This window comes from Salvelinus sp. IW2-2015, linkage group LG6.2, assembly GCF_002910315.2.
Source record: "Salvelinus sp. IW2-2015 linkage group LG6.2, ASM291031v2, whole genome shotgun sequence".
Taxonomy (NCBI): Eukaryota; Metazoa; Chordata; class Actinopteri; order Salmoniformes; family Salmonidae; genus Salvelinus; species Salvelinus sp. IW2-2015.
The window spans coordinates 14807028-14827664 of NC_036846.1; the positions used below are offsets into that span (position 1 = coordinate 14807028).

The 20637-nt window shown below is 43.5% G+C and overlaps 2 protein-coding genes across 2 annotated transcripts; one reads left to right on the top strand and one right to left on the bottom strand.

Moving 5' to 3' along the window:
- Positions 1 to 6872: 6872 nt before the first annotated feature.
- On the bottom strand, positions 6873 to 11037 carry LOC111965869 (transcriptional regulator Kaiso). Its single transcript, XM_023990254.3, has 2 exons — positions 10764 to 11037; positions 6873 to 10034 (listed from the first exon to the last, which is right to left on the bottom strand). The coding sequence occupies exon 2, from the start codon at positions 10030 to 10032 to the stop codon at positions 8122 to 8124; it is 1911 nt and encodes a 636-aa protein (XP_023846022.1). The 5' UTR covers positions 10033 to 10034; positions 10764 to 11037; the 3' UTR covers positions 6873 to 8121.
- Positions 11038 to 11358: 321 nt separating this feature from the next.
- On the top strand, positions 11359 to 20396 carry LOC111965870 (NKAP-like protein). The gene is made up of 5 exons (XM_070444252.1): positions 11359 to 11698; positions 17904 to 17931; positions 18040 to 18225; positions 18797 to 18946; positions 19057 to 20396. The coding sequence occupies exons 1-5, from the start codon at positions 11527 to 11529 to the stop codon at positions 19223 to 19225; spliced, it is 705 nt and encodes a 234-aa protein (XP_070300353.1). The 5' UTR covers positions 11359 to 11526; the 3' UTR covers positions 19226 to 20396.
- The last annotated feature ends 241 nt before the right edge of the window (positions 20397 to 20637 follow it).

Genomic DNA, 20637 nt, shown 5'->3' on the forward strand with positions numbered 1-20637 from the left:
TGTGCTCTCCTCCATGGACAATGTGTTCTCCTTGGACAATGTGCTCTCCTCCTTGGACAATGTGCTCTCCTTGGACAATGTGCTCTCCTGTAATGTACTCTACAACATCATTATCACCCCAGTACAAGAAATATCAGCTGTAACGGTGCTTGGATTTATGTAAAGGTACACAATTTTCTCTAGTAGTGCAATTGAAAATGAAGGTATTGAAAAATCGATACTGAAGATCACAGTTAACCCTATTTATCTAGCTCACAGTATTGTTATTATAGATGGGTCACAGTTCACCCTATTAATCTAGCTCACAGTATTGTTGTTATAGATAGGTCACAGTTCACCCTATTAATCTAGCTCACAGTATTGTTGTTATAGATAGGTCACAGTTCACTTTATTAATCTAGCTCACAGTATTGTTGTTATAGATAGTTCACCTTAATACTATACCTCGCATTATTGTTGTTATAGATTGTGAACATGGTTATAGCAGAGAAAATAATGAGAACATACTCTGAGTCTGTTTGTTGTAAGGGGTGGATTAGGGGGAATCTGAAACATAAATGATCACCGAACATTATGTAATGTATTTTATAAATTGTAAAGGGACTGGCTAAACACAAAACTCTTCTGTTTCTTTCTAGGTGTGATATAACAGGCTTTTACACTTGAATATAGCAAAAAAAACAGCATTGTGGGTTGTATCTTAATCACAAAATGCATAGACCTCAAAGTAAAGAGCAGCTTCTTGAGATCATCGATTAAAGTAGTCAGCTTTGTTTTTGCATAATTTTTTTGAAAAGCACTTTCTCAACAGCTGAAGATGTACGTCTGCTGACTGGAGTGGATGGATTGTCTCGCCATTAAAAGTAATTTTTGTGAAAAATGCATGTACAGTGTTACTTTCCATAGACAACGTACATTGAATATACAAAACATTAGGAATACCATCCTAATATTGAGTTGCACCCCTTTTTGCCCCCAGAACAGCCTCAATTTGTCGGGGCATGGCCTCTACAAGGTGTCGAAAGCGTTCCACAGGGATGCTGGCCCATGTTGACTCCAATGTTTCCCACAGTAGTGTCAAGTTGGCTGGATTTGTTTTGGATGGTGGACCATTCTTGATACATACGGGAAACTGTAGAGCTTGAAATCCCCAGCAGCATTGCAGTTCTTGACACAAACAGGGGTGCCTGGCACCTACTACCATACCATGTTCAAAGGCACTTAAATATTTTGTATTGCCCATTCACCCTTTGAATGGCACACATACACAATCCATGTCTCAGTTGTCTCAAGGCTTAAAAATAATTTTTTTACCTGTCTCCTACCCTTCTTCTACACTGATTTAGTGGATTTAACAAGTGACATCAATAAGGGGTGATCGATTTCACCTGGATTCACCTGGTCAGTCTGTCATGGAAAGAGCAGGCTGATGTTTTGTACTGTTTTGTACAGTCAGTGTATACTGTCAGTATAGGTTAAATAAAGTCAACAAACATCATACGGTGTTGAATACACAAGGAGCATTTGATTTTCGTTTCTTTAAATAACAGAATCAACTGGGGTTGAGGGAATATGGGAGTTAGGACAAGTACCATATTTACCTTCCTTCATTACCATGGGAGTTAGGAGAACTACCAGATGTATCCTCTTCCATTACTATGGGAGTTAGGACAACTACCAGATTACTCCTCCTTCATTAATATGGTAGTCAGGACAACTACCAGATATATCATACTTCAGTACTATGGAGGGTAGGACAACTACCAGATCTATCTTCATTTGTTTCTTTGGGAGTCAGGACAACTACCAGATTCATCCTCCTTCATTACTATGGGAGTTAGGGCCAGTAACAGAGTTATCCTACTTCATTACTATGGAAGTCAGGAAACTACCTGATGTATCCTCCTTCATTACTATGGGAGTTAGTATAACTACCAGATGTATCCTCCTTCATTACTATGGGAGACAGGACAACTACCAGATGTATCCTTCTTCATTACTATGGGAGACAGGACAACTACCTGATGTATCCTACTTCATTACATTTACATTTACATTTAAGTCATTTAGCAGACGCTCTTATCCAGAGCGACTTACAAATTGGTGCATTCACCTTATGAAATCCAGTGGAACAACCACTTTACAATAGTGCATCTAACTCTTTTAAGGGGGAGGGGTGGGGTTAGGAGGATTACTTTATCCTAGGTATTCCTTAAAGAGGTGGGGTTTCAGGTGTCTCCGGAAGGTGGTGATTGACTCCGCTGACCTGGCGTCGTGAGGGAGTTTTGGTTCCACATTGGGTGCCAGAGCAGCGAACAGTTTTGACTGGGCTGAGCGGGAACTGTACTTCCTCAGAGGTAGGGAGGCGAGCAGGCCAGAGGTGGATGAACGCAGTGCCCTTGTTTGGGTGTAGGGCCTGATCAGAGCCTGAAGGTACGGAGGTGCCGTTCCCTCACAGCTCCGTAGGCAAGCACCATGGTCTTGTAGCGGATGCGAGCTTCAACTGGAAGCCAGTGGAGAGAGCGGAGGAGCGGGGTGACGTGAGAGAACTTGGGAAGGTTGAACACAGACGGGCTGCGGCGTTCTGGATGAGTTGTAGGGTTTAATGGCACAGGCAGGGAGCCCAGCCAACAGCGAGTTGCAATAATCCAGACGGGAGATGACAAGTGCCTGGATTAGGACCTGCGCCGCTTCCTGTGTGAGGCAGGGTCGTACTCTGCGAATGTTGTAGAGCATGAACCTACAGGAACGGGTCACCGCCTTGATGTGAGTTGAGAACGACAGGGTGTTGTCCAGGATCACGCCAAGGTTCTTAGCGCTCTGGAGGGGACACAATGGAGTTGTCAACCGTGATGGCGAGATCATGGAACGGGCAGTCCTTCCCCGGGAGGAAGAGCAGCTCCGTCTTGCCGAGGTTCAGCTTGAGGTGGTGATCCGTCATCCACACTGATATGTCTGCCAGACATGCAGAGATGCGATTCGCCACCTGGTTATCAGAGGGGGGAAAGGAGAAGATTAATTGTGTGTCGTCTGCATAGCAATGATAGGAGAGGCCATGTGAGGATATGACAGAGCCAAGTGACATGGTGTATAGCGAGAATAGGAGAGGGCCTAGAACAGAGCCCTGGGGGACACCAGTGGTGAGAGCACGTGGTGCGGAGACAGATTCTCGCCACGCCACCTGGTAGGAGCGACCTGTCAGGTAGGACGCAATCCAAGCGTGGGCCGCGCCGGAGATGCCAGCTCGGAGAGGGTGGAGAGGAGGATCTGATGGTTCACAGTATCAAAGGCAGCCGATAGGTCTAGAAGGATGAGAGCAGAGGAGAGAGAGTTAGCTTTAGCAGTGCGGAGCGCCTCCGTGACACAGAGAAGAGCAGTCTCAGTTGAATGACTAGTCTTGAAACCTGACTGATTTGGATCAAGAAGGTCATTCTGAGAGAGATAGCAGGAGAGCTGGCCAAGGACGGCACGTTCAAGAGTTTTGGAGAGAAAAGAAAGAAGGGATACTGGTCTGTAGTTGTTGACATCGGAGGGATCGAGTGTAGGTTTTTTCAGAAGGGGTGCAACTCTCGCTCTCTTGAAGACGGAAGGGACGTAGCCAGCGGTCAAGGATGAGTTGATGAGCGAGGTGAGGTAAGGGAGAAGGTCTCCGGAAATGGTCTGGAGAAGAGAGGAGGGGATAGGGTCAAGCGGCAGGTTGTTGGGCGGCCGGCCGTCACAAGACGCGAGATTTCATCTGGAGAGAGAGGGGAGAAAGAGGTCAAAGCACAGGGTAGGGCAGTGTGAGCAGAACCAGCGGTGTCGTTTGACTTAGCAAACGAGGATCGGATGTCGTCGACCTTCTTTTCAAAATGGTTGACAGAGTCATCCGCAGAGAGGAGGAGGGGGGGGGAGGGGGAGGAGGAGGATTCAGGAGGGAGGAGAGGTGGCAAAGAGCTTCCTAGGGTTAGAGGCAGATGCTTGGAATTTAGAGTGGTAGAAAGTGGCTTTAGCAGCAGAGACAGAAGAGGAGAAAGTAGAGAGGAGGGAGTGAAAGGATGCCAGGTCCGCAGGGAGGCGAGTTTTCCTCCATTTCCGCTCGGCTGCCCGGAGCCCTGTTCTGTGAGCTCGCAGTGAGTCGTCGAGCCACGGAGCAGGAGGGGAGGACCGAGCCGGCCTGGAGGATAGGGGACATAGAGAGTCAAAGGATGCAGAAAGGGAAGAGAGGAGGGTTGAGGAGGCAGAATCAGGAGATAGGTTGGAGAAGGTTTGAGCAGAGGGAAGAGATAATAGGATGGAAGAGGAGAGAGTAGCGGGGGAGAGAGAGCGAAGGTTGGGACGGCGCGATACCATCCGAGTAGGGGCAGTGTGGGAAGTGTTAGATGAGAGCGAGAGGGAAAGGATACAAGGTAGTTTACTATGGGAGACAGGACAACTACCAGATGTATCCTACTTCATTACTATGGGAGTCAGGACAACTACCTGATGTATCCTACTTCATTACTATGGGAGACAGGACAACTACCTGATGTATCCTACTTCATTACTATGGGAGACAGGACAACTACCAGATGTATCCTTCTTCATTACTATGAGAGACAGGAACAACTACCAGATGTATCCTTCTTCATTAATATGAGAGACAGGACAACTACCGATGTATCCTTCTTCATTACTATGGGAGTCAGGACAACTACCTGATGTATCCTACTTCATTACTATGGGAGTCAGGACAACTACCTGATGTATCCTACTTCATTACTATGGGAGACTGGACAACTACCAGATGTATCCTTCTTCATTACGATGGGAGTCAGGACAACTACCTGATGTATCCTACTTCATTACTATGGGAGACAGGACAACTACCTGATGTATCCTACTTCATTACTATGGGAGACAGGACAACTACCTGATGTATCCTACTTCATTACTATGGGAGTCAGGACAACTACCTGATGTATCCTACTTCATTACTATGGGAGACTGACAACTACCAGATGTATCCTTCTTCATTACGATGGGAGTCAGGACAACTACCTGATGTATTACTTCATTACTATGGGAGACAGGACAACTACCTGATGTATCCTACTTCATTACTATGGGAGACAGGAAACTACCTGATGTATCCTTCTTCATTAGATGGGAGTCAGGACAACTACCTGATGTATTCTACTTCATTACTATGGAGACAGGACAACTACCAGATGTATCCTTCTTCATTACGATGGGAGTCAGGACAACTACCAGATGTATCCTTCTTCATTACGATGGGAGTCAGGACAACTACCAGATTCTCCTCCTTCATTACTATGGAAGTCAGGACAATACCTGAGGTATCCTCCTTCATTACTATGGGAGTCAGAACAACTACCAGATTCATCGTCCTCCATTGCTAAGGGAGTTGGGCAAACTACCTGATGTATCCTCCTTCGTTACTTGCGAGAGTCAGGACAACTACCAGATGTATCCTCCTTCGTTACTATGTGAGTCAGGACAACTACCAGATTCATCGTCCTCCATTACTATGGGAGTTGGGACAACTACTAGATTTATCCTCCTTCATTACTGCGAGAGTCAGGACAACTACCAGATGTATCCTCCTTCATTACTATGGTTAGGACAACTTCCAGATTTATCTCCTTCATTACTACGGGAGTCAGGACAACTACCGGATTTGTCCTCCTTCATTACTATGGGAGACAGGTTAACTACCAAATGTATCCTCCTTCATTACTATGGGAATCAGGAAAACAACCAGATTCATTCTCCTCCATTACTATGGGAGTTAGGACAACTACCAGATTTATCCTCCTTCATTACTATGGGAATCAGGACAACTACCAGTTCATTCTCCTTCATTACTATGGGAGTTAGGACATCTACCAGATTTATCCTCCTTCATTACTACGGGAGTCAGGACACCTACCAGAATTATCCTCCTTCATTACTTTGGAAGTCAGGACAACTACCAGATGTATCCTCCTTATTAGTATGCGAATCAGGACACTACCAGTTCATTCTCCTCCATTACTATGGGAGTTAGGACAACTACCAGATTTATCCTCTTCGTTACTATGGGAGTCAGGAAAACTACCAGATTCATCCTCCTCCATTACTATGGGAGTTAGGACAACTACCAGATTTATCCTCCTTCGTACCTACGTCAGTCAGGAAAACTACCAGATTCATCCTCCTGCATTTCTATGGGAGTTGAGACAACTACCAGATGTATCCTCCTTTATTACTATCGGAGTTAGGACAATTACCAGATGTACTCCTCTTCATTACGATGGGAGTTAGTTCAACTACCAGATTCATCCTCCTCCATTACTTTGGGAGTTAGGACAACTACCAGATTATCCTCCTTCATTACTACGGGAGTCAGGACAACTACCAGAATTATCCTCCTTCATTACTATGACAATCAGGACAACAGCCAGTTCATTCTCCTCCATTACTCTGGGAGTCAGGACAACTACCTGATGTATACTCCTTCGTTACTACCAGATTCATTTTCCTCCATTACAATGGGAGTTAGGAAACTACCAGATGTATCCTCCTTCGTTACTACGGGAGTCAGGAAAACTACCAGATTCATCGTCCTTCGTTACTATGGGAGTCAGGAACACTACCTGATATATCTCCTTCGGTACTATGGGAGTCAGGACAACTACCAGATTCATCCTCCTCCATTACTTATGGGAGTTGGGACAACTACCAGATTTATCTTCCTTTGTTTCTAGGGAGTTAGGACAACTACCAGATGTATCCTCCTTCATTACTATGGGAGTCAGGACAACAACCAGAATTATCCTTCTTCATACTAAAAGGACAGTCATCTCAAGCTATAGATTTCTTCCCTTCTGTGAAATGAGACACACTTTGGTTTTATTTACTTTATTAACATTTGTTCAGCACTAAGACCTAATAAATACATTATTTAAACAAAGAACATTTTAAAATTAAAAAGGTGTTTAGCACAATTATGTAGAAGACACCACTGTTAATTTTGTAATTTTTCTTTAAACCATAAAAGCTGGAAGTTCCCTTATTGAAGGACATACTGAAGCAGTATAAAATGTCAAGTTAGCTCTACAGTCCAAGTCTATTCAACTACATACTGACAAGACAAGACTGGGAAGAAAAAGGAACATGATTCCAATGAGATACATGAGTACTATGATACACTACGTAGGCTAACTTTATACATACAGAGTAGCAGGCAGCTTCGGGCATCCTTGACAGAACATGACTTTTAGAAAGACTGCAAAATATATGGCCAGCATATGAAAGAAAAAAAAAGGTCCCAACAAAAGAGTAGACCATATAAGATAAGTCATGATCAAACCATTTGCAAGGACTTCAATATTTAATGGACATAATTAAATCTTAAATTATAGGTTTGTGCAACCAATTCAAATACTAAATAATTATTGCAATTGCGTTTCCCTTCAACATTGGGCAAAAGTGTTATAATCAACCATTAATTACTAACACAGCAAGACCAGTAATTTGTGCACATTGCCTTTTCATTTGTGGCACAAAAATAATCCAATAGAAAATTGAACAATCCAGATTTTAAATCGACACATATGCTATTTAAGCAATGTATCCCATCAATGAGCTGGTATCTGAATCCCTGTGTGCAGAAAGAGCATCATTTCAGTATCATTATTGAATGTCATCAATTAATTCCATCAATATCCTGCATCCTGATCCAATCTCTGGGGTTTGAAAATAAACTGTACATTATATTCTCAAAGGCATAACATACTTTGCCTACATAAAAAAAAGAATCACAAAATAAAATACATACTAACAATAAATACATTTATATGACTAGATTGAGGGTCCTTCTGTTGAACAGCATGAGCACTCCAAAATTCTTGGAAATATTTACCATTAAAAGGGTCAGTAGAAATACAATGAGACAATAGACAGTTCAATGACGAGCTTGATAAGAACAAAAGTCATACTACACTCCAGATGGGTTAGCTAGTGCACATAGGAACTTCCTACAAAACAACTGTTGAACATCTGAAAAAGACAACATGGATGACATTTGACATGGACCCAGGAAACAGAATTCGAAAAGGGGACCCCACTGACAAGGCACAGATCGGTGAGCCACCCTGCTCAGTAGGTCTCTGGTATGACAAACTCAAACTCAGACGAGCCTGGTGGAGGTTGGATGGGGTGGCTCCCTGGTCGGTGGGCGTGTGCAGCTGGTCGAGGCTGTGCCTCAGGCGCCACAAATATGTCATCCCAGTTCAACATCTTGCCCTGGGTGGACTCTAACGGTAGTGGGTTGGGCTGCCCCCTTCCAGGGTTAATGTGCTGGACCCTCCCATCGTCTTGGATAATAGGGACCCCTCTTGGATCTGAACCGTCCGTCTCATATGAGTAGGTCTTGAACTGCACCGTTTTGCAAGGGAGCAAGCGGTACAAGTTGTTGTCGGTGTCGTCCTTCTGTTTCCTCCCAGACGGGTCTTGGTTGTGGGCCTGTTTGCAGTGAGTTGACAGTAGCTGGTAGTTGATTAACATCTCATTGCACAGCAGGCACTGGTACCTCCTCTCACCCGTGTGGTGGATCTCGTGTTTCGTCCGGTACTCAGCCAGGGCGAACACCTTGTCACAGTAGTGGCATGGGTACTTCTTCTCCCAAGAGTGGGTGTTGAAGTGGCGCCGGAGGCTTGTCAGGCACACGTAGGGTCGCTTACAGACCACGCACACAAAGAAGGTCTTCCCGTCCATGATGAGCTCATAGTGATCTTCCTGCTCGGTTTTGGCCTTCTTCTTGCTCAAAGCACCCTGTGGCAGTTGAGAGGTGTTGAAAGGTTGAAGAGGTGTGGCCATCAGAGACCTCTTTGCCCCTCTACTGTTTTTAGAATCTCCCTCCCCGGGATCGTCCTTCATGGGGACAATGTCATATGTGTTCTCCCCGATATTGGCATACACCTTGCAGCCTGGAGAAAGTGAGCCGAGCTCCGAGGCCTTATCTAATGTGATTGTCTTTTTTGCAGCTGCAGCCGCTTGGGGAATGCTAATGCCTGCCTCGTTGATTAATCCTCCTGGTGACGTCACATCCGAGAGCTTGATTTTTAAGTTGCCCTTTCGAGCGAGTGTGACCTGCTTCTTATGGATCCCTATTATCTCTGGGGTTTCTGAAGGCAGGGAGGTGCTGTGGAGTTTGGGGATGAAAGTGCCAATTCTAGCTGGCGTTGTGGATGTGCTACAAGACGATGCTACAGCAGGTGAAGATGGAATATTGGAACTGGTGTCAGGGGACACCATAGGGCTGTTCAGAGGACTGTGGTCTCGCAGGGTCTGAGGAGAGCTATTGAGGTGCGGGGCTGCTTTGACTGTTTTCTCTTGGTCCTTTGTCAAAGCAGGGGGTCTGGCCTCTCCCGGTTGCTTTGTCACAGAGGCTTCCTCTGTTTCAGGTGCATCCAAATCAATGATTTCAGAGGGCTTGCATTTTTTGATGGCGTCCGTTTTGGACACAAACATAATGTCATCGTCTGAGTCCTGATCCGTACTTCGGTCAGTCTGGTTGAACTCCTCTGCAGACAGTGAAAAGGACTCGGTGATAATGGGCATCGTTGGCTCTGTACTGTTCTTGTCTACAGAGCTCACCTCATTGTTTTCCGTGTCTTTGGACAGGCCAGGTAGGCCCTTGACTTGTGAGAGCGGTACACCTAAATTCGCAATGAACTTCACCCCCAACATCTGCCCAGCATTGATAAGCTCCTTGAGCATGTCAGAGCGAACGCGGACAATCTTGGAACTGTAAATGTAATTCAGGATTTCCTCAAAGATTTCCGCCTTTATGAAATTCAACTCAATCACCTGTCCAGCCACTGAGAAGAGTTGGTGGAAATAAGTACTCGATGCCGACAATATGTTTTTGTGCGCTCGAAATTTACGGTCCTGTATAATTATGGTCACGTCACAGAACAATCCGTTATTTCGTTGTCTATTCATCGACTTCAGCACCGTTCCTGAATACCGGGTGTCAGTTGCAGAGATCAGCTTTAGGCCCGACATCCCTGTGTGGTGAAGACAAAAGCAACAAATAAATGCATTCACTTGACAGTCTATTATATATCAATATACAACAATGTCCTCCATCCCAGGTCTTACAGTTCCTTTACTGCCCTATTAGTGGTAAATTGCAAATCACCTTTCACTTCTTGTTGGGTGACCTTATCATGCATTCATAGTAGCTCATTGTTTTAAAGACAGAGGGAGTCAGCACCCATTATGCTGGCTGTTGGGGTTTATAAAATAGTTGGCAAACTAGCTACATTGCTAGCTGGCTAACGAGCTAAAGCCATAATTGATCAATAAAAGTCAAGGTCTGTACAAATAGTTTTGGGGGAGGAGAGAGCGAAAACGAATATGCATTGTTTGTAACTTGCCATCTAGCTAACGTTAGCTAGTTAGCCTAACACCATTCACAAATAGAAGGCCGGTCTACACAATAGTCTTGCATGCCAATCACATCTAATATATTTTTCAAATAAAAAGCTATTATGGTAGTGATTTAAGGTAGCCTTGTATCTATACAATGTATTATTTTACATTAGGGAAATACGGCTTCATATTGATTGATTATATGAAAAGGATCTAGTTTAGCTAGCTATTAACAGAGGTACGGATATCCCCTTCCTGGTTCGCGGCCTTTTGGTGAGAGTTGATCTTCCATCATTACAAAATTATTGTATGGGGCCAATATACGATGTTGGTTTCTATAAGTAGCTAACACTTGTATTTACCTGTAACGCCTAGCCGTATGATTGATGTTCTCTTTCCAAACGAAGTATCGGTAGATGGTTGTAGACAACAAAACGTCAATCTCCTTGTTACCGTCGGTGTGACCTACTGCTAGTTCATGCATGGCCAACAGGAGTCGCAACAATTCTGTGTCAAAATAGTTCCATGTAGCGAGATCTACACATTTGCTGCAGTTCAAACGTTTGAAACTAGATATGTTCAATGGCATTATTTGAGATAATTAATACAGACCATAATTATTATTTTTTAAGCCAGCGACATTGCTTAAGCGACTGCTTAAAGTCAGTTCCAGTCTAACGTACTACGCGGAACTAAGAGCATCGTGCTGCATTGTTTCAAGGGGGACCTGTTTACACTCGCACCCCATCATGTACTGTTTTTGAAGCTCGTATATAAACAACGCAGAATGACCGAAACAGCAGATTAGGTAGTCATTCCTGTTTATTCTTTGCCAAGCTCTCGAATTTAGGATGTTAGCATAAAAAACGCTAGCTACGTCTCTGTTCGATTAAGAACAGAGAAGACGCAGCCGATCTGGCAGCGGCAGTCGATCTCGCGACTACAGTCCAGTCTTTGGTCCCATGCCCAATGCTTATTCTTTACCAAGCTCTCGAATTTAGGATGTTAGCATAAAAAACGCTAGCTACGCCTCTGTCGGATCAAGAACAGAGAAGCCCCAGAAGACGACGGAGCCGAACTGGCAGCAGCAGTCGATCTCGCGACTCCAGTCCAGTCTTTGGTCCCATGCCCAAGGCCCCCCAAAATGAAGAAGAGCATAAACCTCCTCGAATTTCCGAGATAGAGAGAGAAATGCCGAAGGGTTTCGTACGGAAAACCCCCGCGAGAGGTACAACAATCAGCGAGGTGGCGGCAGGAATGATGATCAACGCCAGAGACAAAACGCCTGCATCTCGAGGTAAATGTAGTTCGCGTGTGCAAGTTAATTAGTTACCACCTGGTCTCACAGCTGTGTTTTCGCACAGCCAGCTAGTTAGCATTGTCTGACTCACACAATCTAACGACAAATTGTTTCAAGGGTTTGTGAAGTCACTTGATCCCCTACATACTCAACTTTCGGGGGAGGTTCTCTTCTGCACTGTTCAACCAATCCAGTAAATGTGTAGGAGGAGTTAATTAATCTATAAGGCCTAATGGGTGTGGTATATGGCCAATATACCATGGCTCAGAGCTGTTCTTATGTGCAACGCAGAGTTCCTGGATACAGGCCTTAACCACAAACCCTTGAGGTGCCTTGTTGCTATTATAAACTGGTTGCCAATGTAATTAGAGCAGTAAAAATAAATGTTTTGTCATACCCGTGGTATACGGGTATACCCCTGATATACCACGGCTGTCAGCCAATCAGCATTCTGGGCTCGAACCACCCTGTTTATATCACTGGCCACTTTAATAATGTTTACATATTTTGCATTACTCATCTCATATGTATATACTGTATTATATTCTACTGTATTTTAGTCTATGCTGCTCTGACATTGCTCGTCCATATATTAATATATTCTTAATTCCATTCCTTTACTTAGATTTGTGTGTATTGTTGTGAATTTGTTAGATATTATTGCACTGTTGGAGCTAGAAACACAAGCATTTCGCTACACCCGCAATAACAACTCCGAAACACGTGTATGTGACCAATAAAATTTGATTTATAATACATTTTAGAAACCAGCTGGTTCGATCCCTGAATGGTGATTGGCTGACAGTCGTGGTATATCAGACCGTATACCACGGGTATGACAAAACATTTATTTTTCATACAAAGCTCTCCCTCGTCCTCCACTTGGCAAATCTGACCATAATTCTATCCTCCTGATTCCTGCTTACAAGCAAAAACTAAAGCAGGAAGCACCAGTGACTCGGTCAATAAAAAAAGTGGTCAGATAAAGCAGATACTAAGCTACAGGACTGTTTTGCTAGCATAGACTGGAATATGTTCTGGGATTCTTCCGATCGCCTTGAGGAGTACACCACATCAGTCACTGGCTTCATCAATAAGTGCATCGACGACGTCGTCCCCAGAGTGACTATATGTACATACCCCAACCAGAAGCCATGGATTACAGGCAACATCCGCACTATGCTAAAGGGTAGATAGAGCTGTTGCTTTCAAGGAGTGGAACTCTATAAGAGTATAAGAAATCTATAAGAAAACTATAAGAAATCCCGCTATGCCCTCCAACGAACCATCAAACAGGCAAAGCGTCAATACAGGACTAAGATCGAGTCGTACTACACAGACTCCGACGGGCAGGGCTTGCAAACTATTTCAGACTACAAAGGGAAGCATAGCCACTAGCAGCCCAGTGACACGAGCCTACCAGACAAGCTAAATTACCTCTATGCTCGCTTCGAGGCAAGTAAAACTGAAACATGCATGAGAGCATCAGCTGTTCCCGGACGACTGTGTGATCACGCTCTCTGTAGCCGATGTGAGTAAGACCTTTAAACAGGTCAACATTCACAAGGCCGCAGGGCCAGACGGATTGCCCGGATTTGTACTCCAAGCATGCGCTTACCAACTGGCAAGTGTCTTCACTGACATTTTCAACCTCTCCCTGTCTGAGTCTGTAATACTAATATGTTTCAAGCAGACCACCATAGTCCTTATGCCCAAGAACACTAAGGTAACCTGCCTAAATTACTACCGACCCGTAGCACTCACGTCTGTAGCCATGAAGTGCTTTGAAAGGCTGGTCATGGCCAAAATAAAACACCATTATCCTAGAAACCCTCGACCCACTCTCAATTTGCATACCACCCCAACAAATCCACAGATGACGCAATCTCTATTGCACTCCACACTGCCCTTTCCCACCAGGACAAAAGGAACACCTATGTGAGAATGCTATTCATTGACTACAGCTCAGCGTTCAACACCATAGTGCCCTCAGCCCATCACTAAGCCAAGGACCCTGGGACTAAACACCTCTCTCTGCAACTGGATCCTGGACTTCCTGACGGGCCGTCCCCAGGTGGTAAGGGTAGGTAACGACACATCCCCCACGCTGATCCTCAATACGGGGGCCCCTCAGGGGTGCGCGCTCAGTCCCCTTCTGTACTCCCCTGTTCACCCATGACTGCATGGCCAGGCACGACTCCAACACCATCATTAAGTTTACTGATGACACAACAGTGGTTGGCCTGATCACTGATAACAATGAGACAGCCTATAGGGAGGAGGTCAGAGACCTGGCAGTGTGGTGCCAGGCCAACAACCTTTCCCTCAACATGATCAAGACAAATGAGATGATAGTGAACTACAGGAAAAGGAGGACCGAGCACACCCCCATTCTCATCAACGGGCTATAGTGGAACTTGGTTGAGAGCTTCAAGTTCCTTGGTGTCTACATCACCAACAAACTAACATGGTCCAAGCACACCAAGACAGTCGTGATAGGGGCACGGCAAAACCTATTTCCCTTCAGGAGACTGAAAAGATTTGGCATGGGTCCTCAGATCCTCAAAAGGTTCTACAGCTGCACCATCAAGAACATCCTGACTGGTTGCATCACTGCCTGGTATGGCAACTGCTCGGCCTCCGAACGCAAAGCACTACAGAGGGTAGTGCGTACGGCCCAGTACATCACAGGGGCCAAGCTTCCTGCCATCCAGGACATCTATACCAGGCGGTGTCAGCGGAAGGCTCTAAAAATTGTCAAAGACCACCCACCCCGAGTCATAGACTGTTCTCTCTGCTACCACACGGCAAGCGGTACCGGAGTGGCAAGTCTAGGTCCAAAAGGCTTTTCAACAGCTTCTACCCCCAAGCCATAAGACTCCTGAACAGCTAATCAAATGATTACCCAGAATATTTGCAGTGTCTTTCGCTTCCAAGTCCTGCTTGCCGAGCACTGCTGTCCTGCAGGGAAGTAGCTAGATAGTTTAGCTAACATCAGGCCAGTAAGGAGAGTGAAGTAGCTAATATCAGGCCAGTATGGAGAGGGAAGTAGCTACTAGCAGGGTTGGGTAGGTTACTTTCTAAATGTAATCCGTTACTAGTTACCTGTCCATAATTGTAATCAGTAATGTAACTTTTGGATTACCCAAACTCAGTAATGTAATCTGATTACATGCAGTTACTTTTAGATTACTTTCCCCTTAAGAGGCATTAGAAAAAGACACAAATGTATGTAAACAATTGAACCAAATCTGTTGCAGGATAAATCAATGTTAAAGTTTACATAGCTGGCCATATATGGATGTTAAATTTTACTTTATGGGTTGGTTATGTAGGCTTCTTCTCACCCATCGCAAAAGAAATGTTGTGCTCATGGAATGGCATGCTTTGAGCACTACTAGCGCTATTTACATGTGAAAAATGAATGCTATATGTAGCATTTGCTGTAGGCCTATTGTTTAAATGTTTTGTTGGTGACACTTTGATATCTTGACAATCCACTTTTTTGGTAAAAAGCTGAGGGATGGGCCTGGAGAAATGTAACCACTCAGATTAATAGACAGAGCTATGGATGCAAGGACTGGCCATCCATGATATCAACATTATTGTTTTAACCATGTTATGAGGCTATACAGTGGTTGTTTACATTTACAATGTTTACAAACATTGGAGAAAAACAAGCTTATATTTTGGGTTCTCATGGAGTGTGACAGTTGAACTAAGCTCATGAGGCATTTATAAGTTATATTCTTCAAGAATCAATGGATATACAGTACGAGTCAAAGATTTGGACAAACCTACTCATTCAAGGGTTTTTCTTATTTCAAAAAAACTATTTTCTACATTGTAGAAAAGTAGTGAAGACATCAAAACTATGAAATAACACATGGAATCATGTAGTAACCAAAAAAGTGTTAAACAAATCAAAATATATTTGAGATTTGAGATTTGTCAAATATCCACCCTTTGCCTTGATGACAGCTTTGCACACTTGGAATTCTCTCAACCTGCTTCACCTGGAATGCTTTTCCAACAGCCTTGAAGGAGTTCCCACATATGCTATGCACTTGTTGGCTGCTTTTCCTTCACTCTGCGGTCCAACTCATCCCAAACCATCTCAATTGGGTTGAGGTCGGGTGATTGTGGAGGCCAGGTCATCTGATGCAGCACTCCATCACTCTCCTTCTCGGTCAAATAGCCATTACACAACCTGAAGGTGTGTTGGGTCATTGTCCTGTTGAAAAACAAATGATAGTCCCACTAAGCGCAAACCAGATGGGATGGCGTATCGCTGCAGAATGCTGTAGTATTTCATTTTTTAATTTAACCTTTATTTAATTAGGTAAGTCAGTTAAGAACTATTTTTTATTTACAATGACGGCATACCAAAAGGTAAAAGACCTCCTGCGAGGATGGGGGCTGGGATTAAAATTTAAAAAAACAAAAAAACATATAGGACAAAACACACATCACGACAAGAGAGACAACACTACATAAAGAGAGAGCTAAGACAACAACATCCCAAACCATCTCAATTGGGTTGAGGTCGGGTGATTTGTGGAGGCCAGGTCATCTGATGCAGCACTCCATCACTCTCCTAGTAGCCATGCTGGTTAAGTGTGCCTTGAATTCTAAATAAATCACTGACAGTGTCACCAGCAAAGCACCATCACACCTCCTCCATGCTTCACGGTGGGAACCACACATGCGCAGATCATCAGTTCACCTACTCTGCGTCTCACAAAGACACAATGTTGGAACCAAAAATCGCAAATTTGGACTCATCAGACCAAAGGACAGATCTCCACTGGTCTAATGTCCATTGCTCGTGTTTCTTGGCCCAAGCAAGTCTCTTCTTTATTATTGGTGTCCTTTAGTAGTGGTTTCTTTGCAGCAATTTGGCCATGAAGGCCTGATTCACGCAGTCTCCTCTGAAGAGTTGATGTCGAGATGTGTCTGTTGAACTCTGTGAAGCATTTATTTGGGCTGCAATCTGAGGTGCAGTTAACTCTAATGAACTTATCCTCTGCAGCAGAGGTAACTCTGGGTCTTCCATTCCTGTGACGGTCCTCATAAGAGCCAGTTTCATCATAGCGCTTGATATTTTTTGCGACTACACTTGAAGAAATTTTCCGGATTAACTGACCTTCGTGTCTTAAAGTAATGATGGACTGTCGTTTCTCTTTGCTTATTTGAGCTGTTCTTGCCATAATATGGACATGGTATTTTACCAAATAGGGTTATCTTCTGTATTCCACCCCTACCTTGTCACAACACAACTGATTGGCTCAAACGCATTAAGAAGGAAAGAAATTCCACAAATGAACTTTTAACAAGTCACACCTGATAATTGAAATGCATTCCAGGTGACTACCTCATGAAGCTGGTTGAGAAAATGCAAAGCTGTCATCAAGTGTGCAAAGCTGTCATCAAGGCAAAGGGTGGCTACTTTGAAGAATCTCAAATATAAAATATATTACTGATTTGTTTCACACTTTTTTGGTTACTACATGATTCCATATGTGTTATTTCATAGTTTTGATGTCTTCACATAATGAGGGAGAGAATTGGTGAACTTGGATCACCTGAGGTCTGGGGCTATTCACCAAGAGTAATGGCGCCAGAGTAACTTATTCTTATGCATCTTATTCAACTAATCAAGTACAGGATTATGAAGAGTTGGGCTATACACACCAACTATCAAATTATCTAAATTTAGATCATTTTGTGACCTTTTCCAATAAGCTCTGATGACCATTCACCAGTTGAATAGTATGTGAACAACAGAGGCTCAGATTCAAGCTCATCTGGTGAGTGTGCTGAATTAGCTACTGTAGTAGTCTTTATAATAATTTTTTATGAAAGTCTGCCCTGAGTTAGCCTATATCTGACTGAATGACATGCATCGACTAGTCAAGAACAAAGTGGAAACTGGGCATTCTATATTATGTAGTAAGTCAAATGTATGTTCTGATTACACCCTTGAATTGGGGAGAGATCAAGACAAGTGCACTCTAATTCGTAGATGATAAGTAAAAGAAGAAGAAATCCAAAAAGAAGAACAAGAAACACTCTGATGACAGCGAGGAAGAGTCGGATTCTGGTGTTGAGAAATGTTTCACATTAAAAAAGGTTAAATTCAATTATAAAGGCTGCTTGTCTGGCTAAGTTTATTTCACCCTCTAATGTTGTTTTATTTCAGACGAGGAAGTGAAAAAGAAGAGCAAAAAGTAAATGAATCTACATTCTACCTCTAGTCAACCGTCCATAACATAAATACGTGACATACCTATACACTACAGCATTTTCCTTAACCGTGTTTTGTCTTCTCTTCACAGGTCAAAGAAGTCCGAGAAGAAGAAGACTATGAAGAACCGCAAGCAGTCAGCGAGCGACTCCAGCAGCGACGGGTCAGAGGAGGACACCAACGGGGATCTGTGGGTGGAGAGGACCTGCATCGACGAACACATGGTGGGCCCAGAGGCCCCACTCACCCACCTGTCCCAGGACGACAAGCCTCTCGAGTAAGTATGCATAGAGTAATCTTTCTTACATTCAATAATCTACTTTGTGCTGTGGCTGGGGTTATGCAACAGCAAAGTTATGGAAACAATTTGAAATTCCTCTCAGATGTTGTTATGAAATTATAATAACTTTATTACCACGTTTTATTATAACTTTAGAGATGTTAATAGCTTACTATTAACATTATAAGGGATACTCCACACTGTCTACAACTCTTGACAGTAGTTAATCACATTGTAATTATGTGGCATTAAGTAGAAAACAAAGCCAGGGTCATATTTGTTAGTGCACACTGTAGCAAAATGTTTTGCACTTTAATAGAACGGTTTGCGATGGAAAACGAAAACCAGCATTTCTAATTGGACACTATCAGGTGGCCCAGTACATTTCCTAGTGAATATGACCCAAGTGCCTTAATTTTAGTGTGCTGCTAGGTACATACAACTTGCTTCCACAGTTTTTAATGACTACCACACTATATTCAGCTTTTAAAATGCAGCCCTATTCTTTTTTTTATTATCAATGAAGGGCTGATTTATTGATTTACATAATTTTTCTCTTTTCCCCTAGTTTTGGTCATGCCCTGCTGCCAGGTGAGGGTGCCGCTATGGCAGAATATGTGAAAGCAGGCAAGCGTATCCCAAGAAGAGGTGAAATCGGGTTGACTAGTGACGAAATCGCAACCTTTGAGATGTCTGGCTTCGTGATGAGCGGTAGCAGGTACATTACTATTCTTCTGTTTTCATTTGGACATTTCCAATATTTCATCATATTTTACACATTTGGTTGACTGCTTTGTAACGCTCATTGCAATTTTGTAACCCCCCCAGACATCGTCGTATGGAGGCTGTGCGTCTGAGAAAGGAAAACCAGATCTACAGTGTGGATGAAAAGAGAGCCTTGGCATCCTTCAACCAGGAGGAAAGAGGGAGAGCAAAATCCTCTCCAGCTTCAGAGAAATGGTGTACAGGAAAACTAAAGACAAAGAGGACAAATTAGCCTTTTTGTTCCTCCCCTTTCGGGAACTTTCAGCTTCGGATAACTTTTTCTCCCAACATTATCTTTCGTTGTGTTTATTTTCTCATCGTTTCATGATTTGAGAATGTTATTTTTTTCCTCTTTGTATTGGGAATTAGGCTTATATTACTTATATTTTAAAGCCTCTCTGACACAGTGGACTATTTTGTTTATTTAGAAAGTAGTCAATTGAATATTAGAAAGTGCTTGTTTGTCACAAAGCAAACGTATTCAAAGGCAAGCACAAGACTCGACCATGCAGATGTATGGTGTATAGATTTGGAGACCCATCCGGAGAGCCATTTTGTATTGGGCTATTACAATATTGTGCATCCTAACATACACTTAGTGTACAAAACATGAGGAACACCTGCTCTTTCCATGACATAGACTGACCAGGTGAATCCCTTATTGATGTCACTTGTTAAATCCACTTCAATCAGTGTAGAGGAAGAGACCGGTTAAAGAAGGATTTTTAAGCCTTGAGACAATTGAGTTATGGAATGTGTATGTGTGCCATTCAGAGGGTGAATGGGCAAGACAAAAGATTGCTGTGCCTTTGAACGGGGAATGGTAGTAGGTGCCAAGCGCACTGGTTTTACTGTCAAGAACTGCAACGCTGCTGGGTTTTTCACGCACAACAGTTTCCTGTGTGTATCACCACCCGTTGAATATGGCCGCCACCCAAAGGACATCCAGCCAACTTGACACAACTGTGGGAAGCATTGGAGTCAACATGGGCGAGCATCCCTGTGGTACGCTTTCGACACCTTGTAGAGTCCATGCCCCGATGAATTGAGGCTGTTCTTTGGGCAAAAGGGGGCGCAACTCAATATTAGGAAGGTGTTCCTAATGTTTTGTACACTCATTGTAAATCAAATCCATCCCAGAACCTTCTACCTATGTAACGTTTAACATAGGAAACGTGTATGTAATATCACACATTACATATTCAGAATTAATAAATCATTTAAAAATGGTTGGGCTTTATGTAATAGGTCAATTTAGTTGATGTTTAAAATGAGGTTGGATCTTTCTCTGGGAAATGTATTATATACTGAACAAAAATATAAACACAAAATGCAACAATTTCAATGGTTTTACTGAGTTACAGTTCATATAAGGAAATTGAAAGAAACTAATTAGGCCCTGATCTATGGATTTCACATGACTGGGCATTGGCGCTGCCACTTGGGAGCCAGGCCCACCCAATCAGAATTAGTTTTTCCCACAAAAGGGCTTTATTACAGACAGAAATACTCCTCAGTTTCATCAGCTGTCCGGGTGGCTGGTCTGACGATCCTGCAGGTGAAGAAGCCGGATGTGGAAGGCCTGGGCTGGCGTGGTTACACATGGTCTGCGGTTGTAAGGCCGGTTGGACGTACTTCCAAATT